General features: G+C 69.1%; 1 protein-coding gene across 1 annotated transcript in view; it reads left to right on the forward strand.

Annotated features, from left to right (window-relative positions):
• Nucleotides 1–228: 228 nt before the first annotated feature.
• PDE4A (phosphodiesterase 4A) overlaps nucleotides 229–18,719 on the forward strand; it is a gene marked incomplete at both ends in the record, with an annotated part of 34,473 nt that continues 15,982 nt past the window's right edge. Inside the window, 6 exons of the mRNA XM_084280659.1 lie at nucleotides 229–503; nucleotides 11,255–11,440; nucleotides 13,588–13,624; nucleotides 13,851–13,924; nucleotides 14,046–14,095; nucleotides 14,296–14,408. Coding sequence (XP_084136785.1) covers nucleotides 229–503; nucleotides 11,255–11,440; nucleotides 13,588–13,624; nucleotides 13,851–13,924; nucleotides 14,046–14,095; nucleotides 14,296–14,408 — 735 coding nt within the window. The remainder of the gene's footprint in view (nucleotides 504–11,254; nucleotides 11,441–13,587; nucleotides 13,625–13,850; nucleotides 13,925–14,045; nucleotides 14,096–14,295; nucleotides 14,409–18,719) is intronic.

Genomic DNA, 18,719 nt, shown 5'->3' on the forward strand with positions numbered 1-18,719 from the left:
GCCTCCCCCGGGGTCGTCCCAACCGGTTGCGCGGGGCCATGCGGAGCCCGGGGCCGGGAAGAGCCGCCGCCGCCGCCTCCCGTCGCTAAGGGACCGGCACCGGCACCGGTACCGGCACCGGGAGCGGCTCCGGCAACGGGCACCGGCTCTGGTAGCGGGACCGGTACCGGCTCCTTTAGCGGCACCGGGAGCATCTCAGGGGTCGGCGGGTTCTTCCCGGTGCCGCGGATGATGGAGCCGGTACCGGGCTCCCGGAAAAGCCTCTCGCTGTCGCTGCCGGTGCCCCGGGAGGGGCCCAGCACCCTGAAGCCCCCCCAGCATCTCTGGCGCCAGCCCCGCACCCCCATCCGCATCCGTCACCGCGGCTTCTCCGACACCGACCGGCACCGGTCCCGGCCCATGGAGCGGGCGGACGCCGTCGACACCGGGGACCGGCCCGGCCTGAGGAAAGCCCGCATGTCCTGGCCCTCCTCGCTCCACGGGACCCCCGGCACCGGCAAGCGGTAGGTGACGGCAGCGGGGACCCCCCGAGCCCCCCAGCATCATCCCGGTACCGGAGGCAGGAACCACCCCCCCCACCCCCGTGAGCATCATCCCGGTACTGGTACTAGAGTCTGGACCACCCCCCCAGCATCATCCCGGTACCGGTACCAGAGCCCGGACCACCCCCCCAGCATCATCCCGGTACCGGAGGCAGGACCCCAGCCCCCCCAACCCCCGTGAGCATCATCCCGGTACCAGAGGCAGGACCTCCCCCCCAACCCCCCCAGCATCATCCCGGTACCGGTACCAGAGCCCAGACCACCCCCCCAGCATCATCCCGGTACCAGAGGCAGGACCTCCCCCCCAACCCCCCCAGCATCATCCCGGTACCGGTACCAGAGCCCAGACCACCCCCCCAGTATCATCCCGGTACCGGAGGCAGGAACCACCCCCCCCACCCCCGTGAGCATCATCCCGGTACCGGTACTGGAGGAGGGACCCCCCCCAGCATCATCCCAGTACCAGTACTGGAGGTAGAACCCTCCCCCCAGCATAATCCTGGTACCAATACTGGAGGAGACACCCCCCCTCCAGCATCATCCCAGTACCAGTACCAGGACCCCCCCCCCAGCATCATCCCAGTACCAGTACCAGGACCCCCCCCCAGCATCATCCCAGTACCAGAGCCAGGACCCCCCCTCCCAGCATCATCCCAGTACTGGAGGCAGAACCGCCTCCCCCGTGAGCTGATCCCGGTGGGTTTGGGGGTTCCCAGGAACACCCCCCATAGACCTGCCCAAGGGGGGCTCCATCCTGGCAGCTGCAGTTTCGGGGTGCCCCCCCCCGGCTTGTGCCACCGTCTCTGCCGGGGTGAACCCGCTCCCGGCCTCGGGACCCTCCGGTGACCCCCCCAAACCCGCTGGGGAGATGTCAGGGGACAGCTGCAGCCCCCCCAGATTGGTGGGGACACACACAGTCCCAACCCCCCCCCGATCCATCTGGCACCAGCTCCGGCTCTGCCTGTTCCCGGGGCCAGGAAGTTGAGGGAACCAAGTTGGGAACGTGGTGCTGGGGCTGATCCGGGTGCTGGGTGCTGGGTGCTGGGTGCCATGAGCCGTGTGCCATGAGCTGTGTGCCATGAGCTGTGACCCATGTGCCATGAGCTGTGTGCCATGATATGGGTGCTGGGTGCTGGGGCTGATCCAGGTGCTCGGTGCCTGGTGCCGGGTGCCATGACCCATGTGCCGTGTGCCATAAGCCGTGACCCATGTGCCATGTGCCAGGTTCCATGTGCCATGAGCTGTGTGCCATGAGCCGTGTGCCGGGTGCTGGGTGCCATGACCCATGTGCCATGAGCCGTGTGCCATGAGCCATGTGCTGGGTGCTGGGTGCTGGGTGCTGGGTGCCGGGTGCCATGACCCATGTGCCATGTGCCATGAGCCGTGTGCCATGAGTTGTGACCCATGTGCCAGGTTCCATGTGCCATGACCCATGTGCCATGTGCCATGAGCCAGGTGCCGGGTGCCGGGTGCTGGGTGCTGGGTGCCGTGACCCATATGCCATGAGCTGTGTGCCATGAGCTGTGACCCATGTGCCATGTGCCAGGTTCCATGTGCCATGAGCCGTGTGCCATGAGCCGGGTGCCATGAGCTGGGTGCCGGGTGCTGGGGCTGATCCGGGTGCTGGGTGCCTGGTGCCAGGTGCCATGACCAATGTGCCATGAGCCGTGTGCCATGTGCCATGTGCTGTGTGCCATGAGCCGTGTGCCAGGTGCCGGGTGCTGGGTGCTGGGTGCCATGACCCATGTGCCATGTGCCATGAGCCGTGTGCCATGAGCCATGTGCCATGAGCCGTGTGCCATGTGCCGGGTGCTGGGTGCCATGACCCATGTGCCATGTGCCATGAGCCGTGTGCCATGAGCCATATGCCATGAGCCGTGTGCCATGTGCCGGGTGCTGGGTGCCATGACCCATGTGCCATGTGCCATGAGCCGTGTGCCATGAGCCGTGTGCCATGAGCTGTGACCCATGTGCCAGGTTCCATGTGCCATGAGCCATGTGCCGTGTGCCGTGTGCCGGGTGCCATGAGCCATGTGCCATGTGCCATGAGCTGTGTGCTGTGACCCATGTGCCATGAGCCGTGTGCCATGAGCCGTGTGCCGGGTTCCATGTGCCGTGTGCCGGGTGCCGCCGTGGCCTTCTGGAGGAGCCGAGGGGGCAGCGGCAGCTCCGGCTTCGTTCGGGGAGTTAATTTATGCACAGGAGGCTCAGCAGATGGTCGGGACTCGGGGGTTTTATTTCCTTCCTCCCTCCTCCTCCTCTTCCTCCCACCCGGATGGAGTTTCCCCCCCGGCTCCTCGAGGCGGCTGGCGGGTGCCGAGCGGCTGGGGTGGGGGACGGGGGGGGGGGGTGATGGGGTGTGGGCAGGGCTGGTGTGGCCCCCCTGGTGAACCCCCCACCCCAATGTGGGGGTGGGGATGGTGGATCCCCAACCCCCCCTCAGTACCCCATTGAACCCCATCCCTGAGAGCCGGGGCGCAGACACCCCCCTTACCCCGTTATCCGGCGCTGCCGGCGCCGTCTGAGCCCGAAGCCCCTTTGCCAGGCTGCTCCTTCCTGGAGCAATTAGTGTAATTAAGCCAAACGAAGGCGAGGTCCCACGCTGGGATTCCACCCAGGCTGAGGCACAGGGCCAGCGCCCGGTGCGGCACCACCAGGACCCAGCCGGACACCGCCGGCTGCCGGGGGCTCTGCCCGGGCTCCGGCACCCTGGTTGATCCCTCCGGCTGGAATTCCTGTTCCTCCCCAGAACAACCATCAGAACAACCACAACAACAACCACAACCGGGCTGGGCGAGCCGCCGCTCACGGTGATGGCGGGTGGTGGTGCTGGTGGGTGGGTGGTGGTGATGGCAGGTCATGGTGCTGGGGGGTCATGGTGCTGGCGGATGGTGGTGCTGGTGGGTCGTGGTGCTGGTTCATGGTGTGGTGGGCTGTGGTGCTGGTGGGTTGTGGTGCTGGTGGGTCATGGTGCTGGCAAGTGGTGGTGCTGGCGGGTTGTGGTGCTGGCGGGTTGTGGTGCTGGGTCGTGGTGCTGGTGGGTCGTGGTGCTGGCGGGTGGTGGTGCTGGCGGGTCATGGTGATGGCAGGTAGTGGTGCTGGTGGGTCGTGGTGCTGGCGGGTCGTGGTGCTGGCGGGTCATGGTGCTGGCAAGTGGTGGTGCTGGCGGGTTGTGGTGCTGGCAGGTCATGGTGCTGGCAGGTCATGGTGCTGGGTCATGGTGCTGGCGGGTTGTGGTGCTGGCAGGTTGTGGTGCTGGCGGGTTGTGGTGCTGGGTCATGGTACTGGCGGGTCATGGTGCTGGGTCATGGTGCTGGCGGGTTATGGTGCTGGCAGGTTGTGGTGCTGGTGGGTCATGGTGCTGGTGGGTTATGGTGCTGGCGGGTCATGGTGCTGGTGGGTCATGGTGCTGGCGGGTTATGGTGCTGGCAGGTTGTGGTGCTGGTGGGTCATGGTGCTGGTGGGTTATGGTGCTGGCGGGTCGTGGTGCTGGCGGGTCATGGTGCTGGGTCATGGTGCTGGCAGGTCGTGGTGCTGGCGGGTCATGGTGCTGGGTCGTGGTGCTGGCAGGTCATGGTGCTGGGGGGTCGTGGTGCTGGCAAGTGGTGGTGCTGTTGGGTCATGGTGCTGGTGGGTCGTGGTGCTGGGTCGTGGTGCTGCGTCGTGGTGCTGGCGGGTTGTGGTGCTGGGTCATGGTGCTGGGTCATGGTGCTGGCGGGTTGTGGTGCTGGGTTGTGGTGCTGGCGGGTCGTGGTGCTGGGTCATGGTGCTGGGTCATGGTGCTGGGTCATGGTGCTGGTGGGTCGTGGTGCTGGCGGGTCATGGTGCTGGGTCATGGTACTGGTGGGTCGTGGTGCTGGCAGGTTGTGGTGCTGGCGGGTCGTGGTGCTGGCGGGTCGTGGTGCTGGGTCATGGTACTGGTGGGTCGTGGTGCTGGCGGGTCGTGGTGCTGGCGGGTCACGGTGCCGGCTGGCGGTGGTGCTGGCGGCAGCGCGTGCGGCCCCTCGGCGCTGGGGATGTGCCGGAATCTCTTGGAGGGGATGAGTCACCTGCGGCCATTACCAGTGACTCACGTTGGGCTGGGAGCGCCAGGAGCAGCAGGGACCCCGGGGGAGGGGGGGAGACACACACAGGGGGGCACGGGGGGGGCACAGGGCACAGTGTGGCACGGGATGGCACGGAGAGGTGGCACTGGGAGCCGGGATGTCCCGGTGCTGCTGGGAGGCTCCGTCGCTGGGTCCTTCCTGGCATCCAGCTCTTCCTCCTCTGACTGTATCCTGCCTCTGTGGCCATCCCATCCTTATCCTCATCCTCATCCTCATCCTCATCCTCATCCTCATCCTCATCCTCATCCTCATCCTCATCCTCATTCCATCCCATCCTCATCCTCGTCCCATCCCATCCCATCCTCATCCTCATCCCATCCTCATCCCATCCTCATCCTCATCCTCATCCCATCCTATCCCATCCCATCCTCATTCCATCCCATCCTCATCCCATCCTCATCCTCATCCTCATCCCATCCTATCCCATCCCATCCCATCCTCATTCCATCCCATCCTCATCCTCATCCTCATCCTCATCCTCATCCCATCCCATCCCATCCCATCCCATCCCATCCCATCCCATCCTCATCTTGTCCTCATCAGCATCCCCATCCTATTCCCTTCCCATCCCCATCCCATCCTCATCCCCATCCTGATTCCACCCTAATCCCACCCCCATCCCATCACATCCCATCCCATCCTCATCCCATCTTCATCCTCATTCCCATCTCCTCCTCACCCCCCATCCATCCCCATCCCATCTCCTTCCCCATTCCCTCTCCATCCTCATCCTCACCTCTGTCCCACCTCCAGCCCCATCCTGCCTCCCCATCCCTGTCCCCACCTCATCCCACCGGGAAGATCCCAGAGGAGCAGGAGCCACCCAGATGATCTGGGGGGGACCCCCCACTCTGGCAGGGAGTGGAGACCCCACTTGTGGGGTGCTGGACCCACCGACCCCCCCTGACCCCCAGCATCACCCTGGCAGGATCCCATCCCAAACTGGGGGGGGGGGGGGGGAGAAAAAGGACCCCCAGCACCCCCTCAGGTCCCCAATTCCCACACTCCAAAGGGGACACTGGGGACACTGGGGGGGGGACACACATGACACTGGGGACATGGGGGGGGTGTGTGTGTCCTGTGACCCCCCCCCCAGCCTGTATCCCCCCCCAGCTGCTGCGTGAGCCGACGCCAGGAGAATCCCCAAAAAGCCCTTTTCCTCCCCGGAGCCGGTTGCTAAATTTGCCAGTTGTGAGTCACCCCCCCCCCGCCCCCCCCCTGCCTGCGCAGCCCCCCCTTCCCCACCCCCCACCCCAGCAATCCCTCCCCCTCCCCCCCCCCGCTCCCCCTTCCCTCCCCCCTCCCCCTGCCCCACAGAGGCTGATGGGTGCTGCACCCGATGGGACCCCCCCCCACCCTGGCACTGGGACCCCCCCCCCGGCACTGCGACACCCCCCACCCATGGGTCTGAGGTCCCTGATGGGGTTGGGGACCCCCCCCCCCCCCCCATGAACTTGGGGACCCTCCCAGGGACAGGGATGCCGGGAGAGCTGGAGAATCCCATGGGGCTGGGGACCCCCGTGGGGGGGCTCAGGGACCCTCGGGGACCCCCGGACAGGACTGGGGGGGGGTTCAGAGACCCCCGGACAGGACTGTGGGGGGGTTCAGAGACCCCCAGAGACCCCCGGACAGGATTGGGGGAGCTCAGAGACCCTCGGACAGGACTGGGGGGGCTCAGAGACCCCCAGAGACCCCGGGACAGGACTGGGGGGGCTCAGAGACCCCCAGAGACCCCCGCACAGGACTGGGGGGGCTCAGAGACCCCCAGAAAGGACTGGGGGGGCTCAGAGACCCCCAGAGACCCCGGGACAGGACTGGGGGAGCTCAGGGACCCCCAGAAAGGACTGGGGGGGGCTCAGAGACCCCGGACAGGACTGGGGGGGTTCAGACATCCCCAGAGACCCCCGGACAGGACTGGGGGGGTTCAGAGACCCCCAGAGACCCCCGGCCAGGGCTTGGGGGGGTTCAGAGACCCCCGGACAGGACTGGGGGCGGTTCAGAGACCCCCGGACAGGACTGGGGGGCTCAGAGACCCCCAGAGAACCCCGGCGAGGGCTTGGGGGGGCTCAGAGACCCCCAGAGACCCCCGGCCAGGGCTTGGGGGGGGCTCAGGACCCCCAGAGACCCCCGGACAGGACTGGGGGGGGGCTCAGGACCCCCCATCCTCTCCCCCCCGCCAAGCCGCAGCTCGGCCCCTCCCCGCTCGGGCGGTCCCGGGGCGGCACCGGGGGCCGGTCCCGTGTGTCCCCCCCCCCTCCCCCCACTTCACCCCGCCCCCCCCCCGCCCCCTCCCCCCCCCCCCTCCGCCCTCTCACCCCGTCCCGCCCGTGCCATGGCCGGGGAGCGGCGGGGGCTGCCCCGCTCCCCCCTGCTGCGCCCGGGGGGGGCTTGGGGGGGTTGGGGGGGGGTTGAGGATGAGACTTTCTACCCTCTGGCCCCCCCCCCGGCTTCTGTAACCCCCGGAGGGTCCCCAACTTTCCTCCGCCGCCTCCGGCTCAACCGCAGCATCCAGGAGCGGCACCGCCGGCTGCGGGGCAGGTAACGGACCCCCCCCCCAAAAACCTCCATCCCCCCCCCCAAACCCCCCCAAAATACCACCCACACCGACCCCTCCCCAGTGCCCTGACCAACAGCCCCCCCCACTCCGGGTACAGACACCCCCACCCCCCCCCCCCCCCCGGGACGAGCCCCCCCCCCCCCGACCCCCCCGCTAAGGACACCCCCCCCCCAAGCCCCCCCCTCATTTCCCACCCCCCCCTATGGAAATCCGCCCGATCTGGGGGTACACCCCACCCCCCCCAACCCCCCAACAGTCCCCTCAGCCGTGGGGGGGGGGGGAAGGGGGGGTTCCTTTGTGGGATGGGGGGGGGCAGTGGGGTTCAAGGTCAGAGCATGGGGGGGGGTCGAGGAGCCCCCCCCCCCCCCATAGGGTTGCTCTTCCCCATGGGGATGTGGGACCCCCCCCCCCGCCAGGTGCCCCCCCCCTCCAGGGCAAGGCTTGAGAGGGGTATCAAGCCCCCCCCCCCCCCACCTCCAGCCACCCCAAAGCTGCTCTGTCAGCCCCCCCCCCCCAAAAGGGGTCGTGGCCATGGGGGGAAGCGCCCCCCCCGCCCCCCCCCCCATCCCAGGGCGGCTCGTTAGAGGAAGCCGGTAGAGGAAGGGGGGGGGCAGGGCGGGAACACCCCTGTGTGTCCCCCCCCCACGTGTCCATGGAGCTGGGGGGGGGGCACCCAGCAGGCTGGACACAGGAGACCCCCCCCCCCCCCCCCGGGGACCCAGCGGGGGGGGTGGCAGTGAGGTGGGGGAGGGGCAGGGGGGAGTCTAGGAGCTGGGGGGGGGGGCAAACAGGGCCCCCCCATACCCAGTTTTGGGGGGGGGGGGGGCACACAGAGGGAACCCTCATACCCATGGGGGGGGGCACAGGGACACTCCCCACCCCCCCCCCTCCCCTACCCCCCCCAGGTCCAGGAAGGGGAACGGGGCCTGTTGACTGTGGGATGGGAACTCCCTGGGTGTGGGGGGGGGGTCCAGGGGTGTCCCCCCTGCCTGGGTTAAGGGGGGAGGGTCCCTGTGTGAGCCCCTCCCTCAAGCAGTGGCCTCTGGTCGCCTGGGGGACCCCCCCAGTAACGGCAGCGGGGGGGGGGGTTGGTGGGGGGGGGGCAGGACGTCTGGGTTCCTTCTGCCACCCAGGGGGAAGTGGGCAACGGCTGGAGGGGGAGGGAGATGGGGAGCCCCCCCCGCCCCCTCCCTGCCTCGCAGGGGGCTTGGAATTGGGGGGGGGCTGCTGGTGATGTTGGGGGTCCCAGGGTGCCTGGCACTGGGGGAGGGGGGGGGGCAAGAAAGGTGGTAGCCGGGGGGGGGGGTGGTTCTGGGGACCCCCAGCCCCAGGGGGGCTCGGAGCTTAAGGGTCCTGGGGGGGGCTCGGTGTTGGGGGGTCATGGGGGGGGCTCGGTGTTGGGGGGTCATGGGGGGGCTGGGTGTTGGGGGTCCTGGGGGGGGCTCGGTGTTGGGGGGTCATGGGGGGGGCTCGGTGTTGGGGGGTCCTGGGGGGGCTGGGTGTTGGGGGGTCCTGGGACATGGAGCTCCTGGGGGTCCCAGTATTTGGGGGCTCTGAGAGGGTCTCAGTGCTGGGGGTCCCAGTGCAGGGGGGGGGACCTGGGGCACCAGGCTCCTGGGGGTCCCCATTCCTGGGGGTCCCATTCCTGGGGGTCCCCCTTCCTGGGGGTCCCATTCCTGGGGGGGGGTCCCAGCTGCCACTGTCCGGTGCCTGGATCAGTCCCCTGCGCCCCCCACTCACCCTGGGGCACCCATTACCCCCCCCGCCCCGGGCCCCTCACCAACACAGCGAGGAGGACATGGGGTGGCCCCCTGAGGTGGGGGGGGGTCCCCCTGAGGTGGGGGGGTCCCCACCCCTGGAAGGGGGGGGGGTGGAACAGGCACCCAGGCTGCCAGAGCCCCCCTGCCCATGGGGGGGCTGGGGGGTGCCCCCACCCACGGGTGCTGCTGCTGCACCCCTGGGGGCACCAGTGCTGGTTGGTGCTCTCCCCATTATCATGATGGGTCCTATATCGCGACGGGGTCCCTGTATCGTGACGGGGTCCCTGTATCGTGACAGGGTCCTATATCGCGATGGGGTCCCTGTGTCGTGATGGGGTCCCTGTGTCGCGACAGGGTCCCTGTATCATGACAGGGTCCCTGTATCATGACGGGGTCCCTGTATCATGACGGGGTCTCTGTATTGTGACAGGGTCCCTGTATCGTGATGGGGTCCCTGTGTCGTGACGGGGTCCCTGTATCATGACAGGGTCCCTGTATCGCAACGGGGTCCCTGTATCACAATGGGGTCCCTGTATCGCGACGGGGTCCCTGTATCTTGATGGGGTCCTATATCGCGATGGGGTCCCTATATCGCGACGGCGTCCCTGTATCGCGATGGGGTCCCTGTATTGTGACAGGGTCCTATATCGCGACGGGGTCCTATATCACGATGGGGTCCCTGTATCGCAATGGGGTCCCTGTGTTGCGACAGGGTCCCTGTATCATGACAGGGTCCCTGTATCGCGACGGGGTCCCTGTATCGCGATGGGGTCCCTGTATCGCAATGGGGTCCCTGTATCGCGATGGGGTCCCTGTATCGCAACGGGGTCCCTGTATCGTGACAGGGTCCCTGTATCGCGATGGGGTCCCTGTATCGCGATGGGGTCCCTGTATCGCAACGGGGTCCCTGTATCGTGACAGGGTCCCTGTATCGCGATGGGGTCCCTGTATCGTGACAGGGTCCCTGTATCACGACGGGGCCTTGCGTCACCGCCAGCAGCTCCAGTCAGCGGGCGGCTGCTCCGGCCCCACGCCCAGAGGTCACGGTGGAAACCGGAGACAGCGGCGCAAGTCGAGGGGCCACCGCCCAGCGCGGTGACGCGGCGGCGACGCCGGGGCCGGGCAGCGCGGGCTGGCACGGGTGTGCACTGTGATGGCACCGGTGTGCGCGGGGACACCGGTGGGAATGGTGGCACCACCCTGCAGGGCGATAGTGGGGCCAATGGTGACACTGGTGATGCCAGAGGGGATGGTGGCACGGGTGTGAGCGGTGACGCTGGGGCACATGGTGGCACTGGTGTGAATGGTGGCACTGGTGTGCTGGTGACACTGGTGTGAATGGTGACACTGGTGCACATGGTGGCACTGGTGTGAATGGTGGCACTGGTGCGCATGGTGGCACTGGTGTAAATGGTGGCACTGGTGTGCTGGTGACACTGGTGTGAATGGGGACACTGGTGTGCTGGTGACGCTGGTGCACACGGTGGCACTGGTGTGAATGGGGACACTGGTGTGAATGGTGGCGCTGGTGTGAATGGTGACGCTGGTGTGAATGGGGACACTGGTGCACACGGTGACACTGGTGCACACGGTGACACTGGTGCACACGGTGGCACTGGTGTGAATGGGGACACTGGTGCACATGGTGACACTGGTGCGCATGGTGGCACTGGTGTGAATGGTGACACTGGTGCATATGGTGACACTGGGGTGCACGGTGACACCAGCCCCGGCTCACACAACCCGTGCCAGCAGAGTCTGGCAGTGTGGCATGGCCACTGTCACCGCCACGCCACCATCACCACTGTGCCACTGTCACCATCATGCCACCATCACCACCGTGCCACCATCACTGTCACCACCGTGCCACCATCACCACTGTGCCACCGTCACCATCACCACTGTGCCACTATCACTGTCACCATCATGCCACTGTCACCACCGTGCCACCATCACCACCGTGCCACCATCACTGTCACCACCGTGCCACCATCACCCCTGTGCCACTGTCACCACCACGCCACCATCACTGTCACCACTGTGCCACCATCACCACTGTGCCACTATCACTGTCACCATCATGCCATTGTCATCACTGTGCCACCATCACTGTCACCACCATGCCACCGTCACCACCGTGCCACCGTCACCCCTGTGCCACCATCACCCCTGTGCCACCACCGTCCCCACCTTGGGGTGTCCAGCACCCCGTTACCATGCGGATCCCAGGAGGGACCATGGGGAGTTGGGGGGTCCCATCCTGACCCCTCACCCTGTGTCCCCCCCCAGCTTCGAGGTGGAGAATGGCCCCTCGCCGGGCCGCAGCCCCCCGGACCCCCAGGCCAGCCCGGGGCTGGTGCTGCTCCCCGGGGCGGCCCCCGGCCAGCGCCGCGAGTCCTTCCTGTACCGCTCGGACAGCGACTACGACGCCTCCCCCAAGAGCATGTCCCGCAACTCCTCCATCGCCAGCGAGGCGTGAGTGGGACCCCCGGACCCTGCCCCCCGCCCCAGACCCCACAGAGACCCCTGACCCCGGACACTGACCCCACAGAGACCCCTGACCCCCGGCCCCAGACCCCACAGAGACCCCTGACCCCCAAACCCTGACCCCCTGACCCCCGGCCCCTGCCCCACGGCCCAGACCACACAGAGACCCCTGACCCCCGGACACTGACCCCCTGACCCCCGGACCCTGCCCCCCGCCCCAGACCCCACAGAGACCCCTGACCCCCCAAACCCTGACCCCCACCCCCAGACCCCACAGAGCCCCCTGACCCCCCAAACCCTGACCCCCCAGCTCTCAGACCCCACAGAGCCCCCCGACACCCAAACCCTGACCCTCCAGATCCCAGACCCCCCGGATTCCCCCTGACCCCCAAACCCCGACCCCCAGCCCCTGACCCCACAGAGCCCCCCGACCCCCGGATCCTGACCCCTGACCCCAGACCCCACAGAGCCCCCCGACCCCCAGCCCCTGCCCCCCGCCCCAGACCCCACAGAGACCCCTGACCCCCGGACACTGACCCCACAGAGCCCCCTGACCCCCAAGCCCTGACCCCCTGACCCCCGGCCCCTGCCCCCTGCCCCAGACCCCACAGAGCCCCCTGACCCCCAAACCCTGACCCCCTGACCCCCGGACCCTGCCCCCCGCCCCAGACCCCACAGAGACCCCTGACCCCCCAAACCCTGACCCCCTGACCCCCGGACCCTGCCCCCCGCCCCAGACCCCACAGAGCCCCCTGACCCCCGGACACTGACCCCACAGAGCCCCCCGACCCCCAGCCCCTGCCCCCCGCCCCAGACCCCACAGAGCCCCCTGACCCCCAAACCCTGACCCCCCAGATCCCAGATCCCCCGGTTCCCTTTGATCCCCGTAACCCTGACCCTCCAGATCCCAGACCCCCCAGAGCCCCCTGACCCCCAGACCCTGACCCCCCAGATCCCAGACCCCACAGAGCCCCCTGACCCCCAGACCCTGACCCCACAGATCCCCCTGACCCCCGGACCCTGACCCCCCAGATCCCAGACCCCACAGAGCCCCCTGACCCCCAAACCCTGTCCCCCGGCCCCAGACCCCACAGAGCCCCCCGATCCCCGGACCCTGCCCCCCGGCCCCAGACCCCACAGAGCCCCCCAACCCCCGGCCCCCAGGCCCCCAGACCCCACAGAGCCCCCTGATCCCCATAACCCTGCCCCCCGGCCCACAGACCCCACAGAGCCCCCTGACCCCCAAACCCTGAGCCCCCAGATCCCAGACTCCACAGAGCCCCCTGACCCCCAAACCCTGACCCCCCCAGATCCCAGACCCCACAGAGCCCACCGACCCCCAGACCCTGAGCCCCCAGATTCCAGACCCCCCGGATTCCCCCTGACCCCCAAACCCTGAGCCCCCAGATCCCAGACCCCACAGAGCCCCCCGACCCCCAGCCCCTGACCCCACAGAGCCCCCCGACCCCCAGTCCCTGCCCCCCGCCCCAGACCCCACAGAGCCCCCTGACCCCCGGCCCCAGACCCCACAGAGCCCCCCGACCCCCAAACCCTGAGCCCCGAGCTCCCAGACCCCACAGAGCCCCCCGACCCCCGGACCCTGCCCCCCGGCCCCAGACCCCACAGAGCCCCCCGACCCCCGGACCCTGACCCCCCAGATCCCAGACCCCACAGAGCCCCCTGATCCCCATAACCCTGACCCCTGGCCCCAGATCCCCCAGAGCCCCCTGACCCCCAAACCCTGGCCCCCTGACCCCCAAACCCTGCCCCCCCTGCCCCCAGACCCCCCAGATCCCCTCGACCCCCAAACCCTGCCTCCCCAGACCCCCCAGATCCCCCAGACCCCCAAACCCTGACCCCCCGGCCCCCAGATCCACCAGATGCCCCTGACCCCCAAACCCTGCCCCCCTGGCCCTCAGACCCCCAGATTCCCCCCGACCCCCAAACCCTGCCCCCTGGCCCCCTGAACCCCCAGATCCCCCTGGGGATGCCCCAGGTATGACCCCCCCCCCTCCACTGCCCCTAATCTCTCCCCCTGGACACCCCCCAGGGGGACCATGTGCCCCCCCAGCGTGGGTGGGGGGGCTGAGGGGGAACAGTCCCCACCCACTGACCCCCCCCCCTTCCTCTTGCAGCCACACCGAGGACCTGATCGTCACCCCCTTCGCCCAGGTAGGGTGTGGGGGGGGTCCCCAGAGGGTCCCCAGGGGGGTCCCCAGAGGGGGGGTGTCTCTGGGATGGGGCGCAGGATTGGGCCCTGTGCCCCAAGCCTTGGGGGGGGGGGGCGGGGGGGGGCTTGGCTCTGATGCTCGGGGGTTTTGGTGATCTGGGGTCCCTGGGGGTTGGGGGTTTGGGGGTCCCTGACCCCCCCCCCGCCCTGTGTCCCCCCCCCCCCCAGGTGCTGGCGAGTCTCCGCAGCGTCCGCAGCAACTTCTCCATCCTGGCCAACGTCCCCACCCCCACGGCCAGCAAGTGAGTGACCCCAACTGGGACCCCAACTGGGACCCCCAACTGGGACCCTGACCCTGGGCAGGGGTCCCAACCAGCCCTGACTCACACCCCCCCCCACCCTGTGTGTCCCCCCCCACCACAGGCGGTCGCCCATCGGCTCCCAGCCCCCCCCCTGCAAGGCCACACTCTCCGGTAAGGGGGGGCTCAGGCAGGGGGGAGGGAGGGAAAAGGAGGGGAAACTGAGGCACGGCACTGGGAACCCCCATCTCCCCCAGTTCCTGGGGTACCCATCCTTGGGGGGGTCCCTGCAGCCCACCCCCACCCCTATTCCAAGGGGAGTGGTGGTGCTGGGGGGCTCGGGTGGTGCCTGACCCCCCCACCCCCCCCCACAGAGGAGACGTCCCAGCAGCTGGCCCGGGAGACGCTGGAGGAACTGGACTGGTGCCTGGACCAGCTGGAGACCCTCCAGACCCACCGAGCCGTCAGCGAGATGGCCTCCAACAAGGTGGGCGCGGCGCTGGGGCGGCACTGGGAGGGGACTGGGACGGCGCTGGGATGGGACTGGGACGGCACTGGGGCGGCACTGGGACGGCACTGGGACGGCACTGGGACGGCGCTGGGATGGCGCTGGGATGAGGCTGGGATGGCGCTGGGGCAGCACTGGGATGGGACTGGGAAGGCACTGGGATGGCGCTGGGATGGCGCTGGGACGGCACTGGGATGGCGCTGGGATGGGACTGGAATGGCACTGGGACGGCACTGGGATGGCACTAGGACGGGACTGGAATAGGACTGGGATGGCACTGGGATGGGACTGGAATAGGACTGGAATAGGACTGGGATGGCACTGGGACAGGACTGGAATAGGCCTGGGGCGGCACTGGGATGGCAGTGGGATGGCACTGGGATGGGACTGGAATAGGACTGGCATAAAACTGGGATGGCACTGGGGCGGCACTGGGACGGGACTGGGATGGCGCTGGGATGGGACTGGAATAGGACTGGAATGGCACTGGGCTGGGACTGGAATAGGACTGGGATGGCACTGGGATGGCACTAGGACGGGACTGGAATGGCACTGGGATGGCACTGGGCTGGGACTGGAATAGGACTGGGATGGCACTGGGATGGCACTAGGACGGGACTGGAATAGGACTGGAATGGCACTGGGATGGCACTGGGCTGGGACTGGAATAGGACTGGGATGGCACTGGGATGGCACTAGGACGGGACTGGAATAGGACTGGAATGGCACTGGGATGGCACTGGGCTGGGACTGGAATAGGACTGGGATGGCACTGGGATGGCACTAGGACGGGACTGGAATAGGACTGGGATGGCACTGGGATGGCACTTGGATGGGACTGGAATGGCACTGGGAAGGCACTGGGACAGCACTGGAATAGGACTGGGATGGCACTGGGATGGGACTGGAATAGGACTGGAATGGCGCTGGGATGGCACTGGGAAGGCACTGGGATGGCACTAGGACGGCACTGGAATGGCACTGGAAAGGCACTTGGATGGGACTGGAATAGGACTGGAATGGCACTGGGATGGCACTGGGAAGGCACTGGGATGGCACTGGGATGGCACTAGGACATGACTGGAATGGGACTGAGATGGCACTAGGATGGGACTGGAATAGGACTGGGATGGCACTGGAACGGCACTGGAATAGGACTGGGATGGTACTGGGATGGGACTGCAATGCCACTGGGATGGCACTGGGACAGGACTGGAATAGGACTGGGGTGGCATTGGGATGGCGCTGGGATGGGACTGGGATGGCACTGGGATGGGACTGGAAGTGGACTGGGATGCACTGGGATGCACTGGGACGCCGTGCCGTGGGAGGGGGATGGGATGGGGCCGGGCACAGGCGCTGCTGTGACATGGGACCCCCGTGTGTCCCCAGCGTCCCCCCGGTGCCGCCGGCGGGGGGGTCCCGTCCCCCCCTCAGTGTGTGTGTGGGGAGGTCCCATCCCATTGCTGGGGGGTCCGGGGGGGTCCCGTCCCCCCCCAGTGTGTGGGGGTCCCATCCCATTGCTGGGGGGTCCTGGGGGGGAGTCATGTCCCCCCCAGTGTGTGTGGGGGTCCCATCCCATTGCTGCGGGTCCGGGGGGGTCCCATCCCCCCCAGTGTGTGGGGGTCCCATCCCATTGCTGGGGGGTCTGAGGGGGTCCTGTCCCCCCCAGTGTTGTGGGGGGTCCCATCCCATTGCTGGGGGGTCCGGGGGGGTCCCATCCCCCCTAGTGCGGGGGGGTCCCATCCCATTGCTGGGGGTCCGGGGGGGTCCTGTCCCCCCCAGTGTGGGGGGGGTCCCATCCCATTGCTGGGGGGTCCAGGGGGGTCCCATCCCCCCCAGTGTGTGGGGTCCCATCCCATTGCCGGGGGTCCCATCCCCCCCAGTTTGGGGGGGTCCCATCCCACTGCCGGGGGGTCCGGGAGGGGGGTCCTGGCACCCTGGGAAGGTGGGGGGGTGACCCTGGGGGGGTCCCCATCCCAATGGTGGGTCCGAGGGGGGGGGGGTGACCCCGGGGTGGGGGAGGGTGGGGGGGTGATCAGGCCCCCCCCTCGCCCCTCCCCCCCAGCGCTGCGGGGGGGCCGTGGCCGTGGGGGGGGGGTGCGGGGGGGTGCGGGGGGGGCCGTGGCCGTGCGGGGGGGTGTGCGGGGCGTGGGGGGGGGGGGGGGCCGTGGGCAGGGCCGGGGGGAGGAGCGAGGCCCCGCAGCCCCGCGCAGGCGTGCGGGTGCCCCCCCCACCCCCACCTCATCCACCCCCCCCCCGCGCCCGGCGCTCCGCGGCCTCCGCAGCCCCGACGGGACCCCGCGGTGTCCGGCGCCCCCCCCGCGCCCCCCCCGCGCCCCCCCCTCACCACCACCACCCCCCACCCCGCATCCCCCCCCCCCCCAGCCCCCCCCCAGCATCCTCCCGCATCCTCCCTGCACCCCCCTCGTCTCATCCCCCCCCCCCCCCAGCACCTCCACATCCCTCCCCGCACCCCACATCCCCCCCCCCGGACCCCCCCGAGTCCCCCCCCAGCCCCCTCCATCCCCCTGCGACCCCCCCCCCCCATCCCGGGCGCGCTCTCCTTCCCCCCCCCAACACCCCCCCCCACCCTCGATGAGCACTGGGGGCTCCCCCTGACGACCCCCCCCCCCATTTCAAGTGGGGGGGGCCACACCCCTGCAGGACCCTGGGAAGAGGGGGGGGGGGTGGCATCATCTTCTGGAGCAAGGGGGGGGCGGGGGGAGCGATGTGAGGGACCCCCCCGGCCGGGTGCAGCGCCGGGGGGGGGGGGTGTGGGTGGGCTGGCGGTGCCCTCCCAACCCAGGGGGGGGGTCCTGCTACCCCCCCCCGCACGCCGGGTCCCACCGTGCCAATGGCCCCCCCGTGCCCCCCCCCCACCCCTGAGCCTTGAGAGGCTGCGGGTAGGGGGTGCTTGAAGAAGGGGGGGGGGGGGGGGCTGCTTTGGGGGGGACCCCCGGTTGCTTTGGGGTGGCGGGGGGGGGCTCAGAGCCCCCCGGCCGACCCCCCCCCCGCGGCCAGAAAATGCCCTTGGTGGATTTTTTCTGCGAGACCTGCGCCAAGCCCTGGCTGGTGGGCTGGTGGGACCAGGTAAGGGGGGGGCTATGGGGGGGGTGGGGTGGGGGGAGGACGCACGTTTGACCTTCCCCCCCCACCCCCACCCCGCAATATCACGGTGGGACCCCCCCCAGAGGTAGCCCTGGGGGTGTCACACACACCCCCCCCCCCCCCCCCCATCCCTTTTCCCTGCATGGCATCCCTCCAGCATGGGGGGGGGGTGGGGAGGGTGTGGGGGGGGGCTGTTTGGGCACATATGGCCCCATCGGGCAAGGTCTGCACTGGGGGGGGTTGTGGGGGGGGGCAGCACCCCCCTATTTGTGGCCTGGGGGGGGTAAGGAGGGGGGGGGTTGCACCGTCGCACAGAGACCTGGCAAACTCGTGACATGAGGCAGCAAGTTGAGGGTGGTCGGTTTGCTGGGGGGGGGGGGGGCAGCAGGGCTGATTCCCCCCCCCCAGTCACCACCACCCCCCCCCAGTGGGGACCGGGATGGGGCAGTTGCTATGGAGACTGCGGTTGCCATGGAGATTGGGTGGAGGGTCCTGATTGGCTGATGGGGGAGGGATGCAGGTGATGCTCTTCACCCCCCCCCCAAAGTGTTGGGGGCAATGGGGGGAGAAGGGGGGGGAGTTGGGGGTAAATGAAGGGGGGGGGAGCAACCCCCACCCCTCACCCTGTGATGGGACCCCCGGGGGGGGTGGTGGGGGTGGGGGTGTCAGGTAGCACCCCCTGGGGGGCCACAGTGGGGGTCTGGGCTTTGGGGGGGGGCGCTGGGGGCGGGACACTGCTGACTGTGTTCTCTGGGGAGGGGGCACAAGTGGGGCCCCCCAGCCCCACTCAATCCGGGGCTGTGGGAGGGGGTGGGGGTGGCACAGGCCCTGTACCCCCCCCCAGCCCCCCAACCCCCCCCCAGAGCCCCCCCCAGCCCCGCAGCCGGTGCTGAGGGATGAGTCACTGCGGGGGGGGGCGGGGGGGGCAGCATCCGGGCCCCACTCAAGGACAGTGAGGACTCGGGGGGACGTGGCCCGGTGCCACAGACCCCCCCCCGGGCTGGGGGGACACCCCTGGGTGCCCCCAGTTGGGGGGGGGTCTGGGACGGTGGCTCCCAGTGCTCCCAGTGGCTCCCCCCCCCCCAGTGATGGGGCCCGTGCGCAGCGTCCCGGCTTCTTCCCTGGGGCACAGCTGGGCTGGCCCCTCCTGTCCCCATGTCTGTCTGTCCCCGTGTCTGT

The sequence above is a fragment of the Gallinula chloropus genome (genome assembly GCF_964237585.1).
Source record: "Gallinula chloropus genome assembly, contig: HAP1_SCAFFOLD_494, whole genome shotgun sequence".
Taxonomy (NCBI): Eukaryota; Metazoa; Chordata; class Aves; order Gruiformes; family Rallidae; genus Gallinula; species Gallinula chloropus.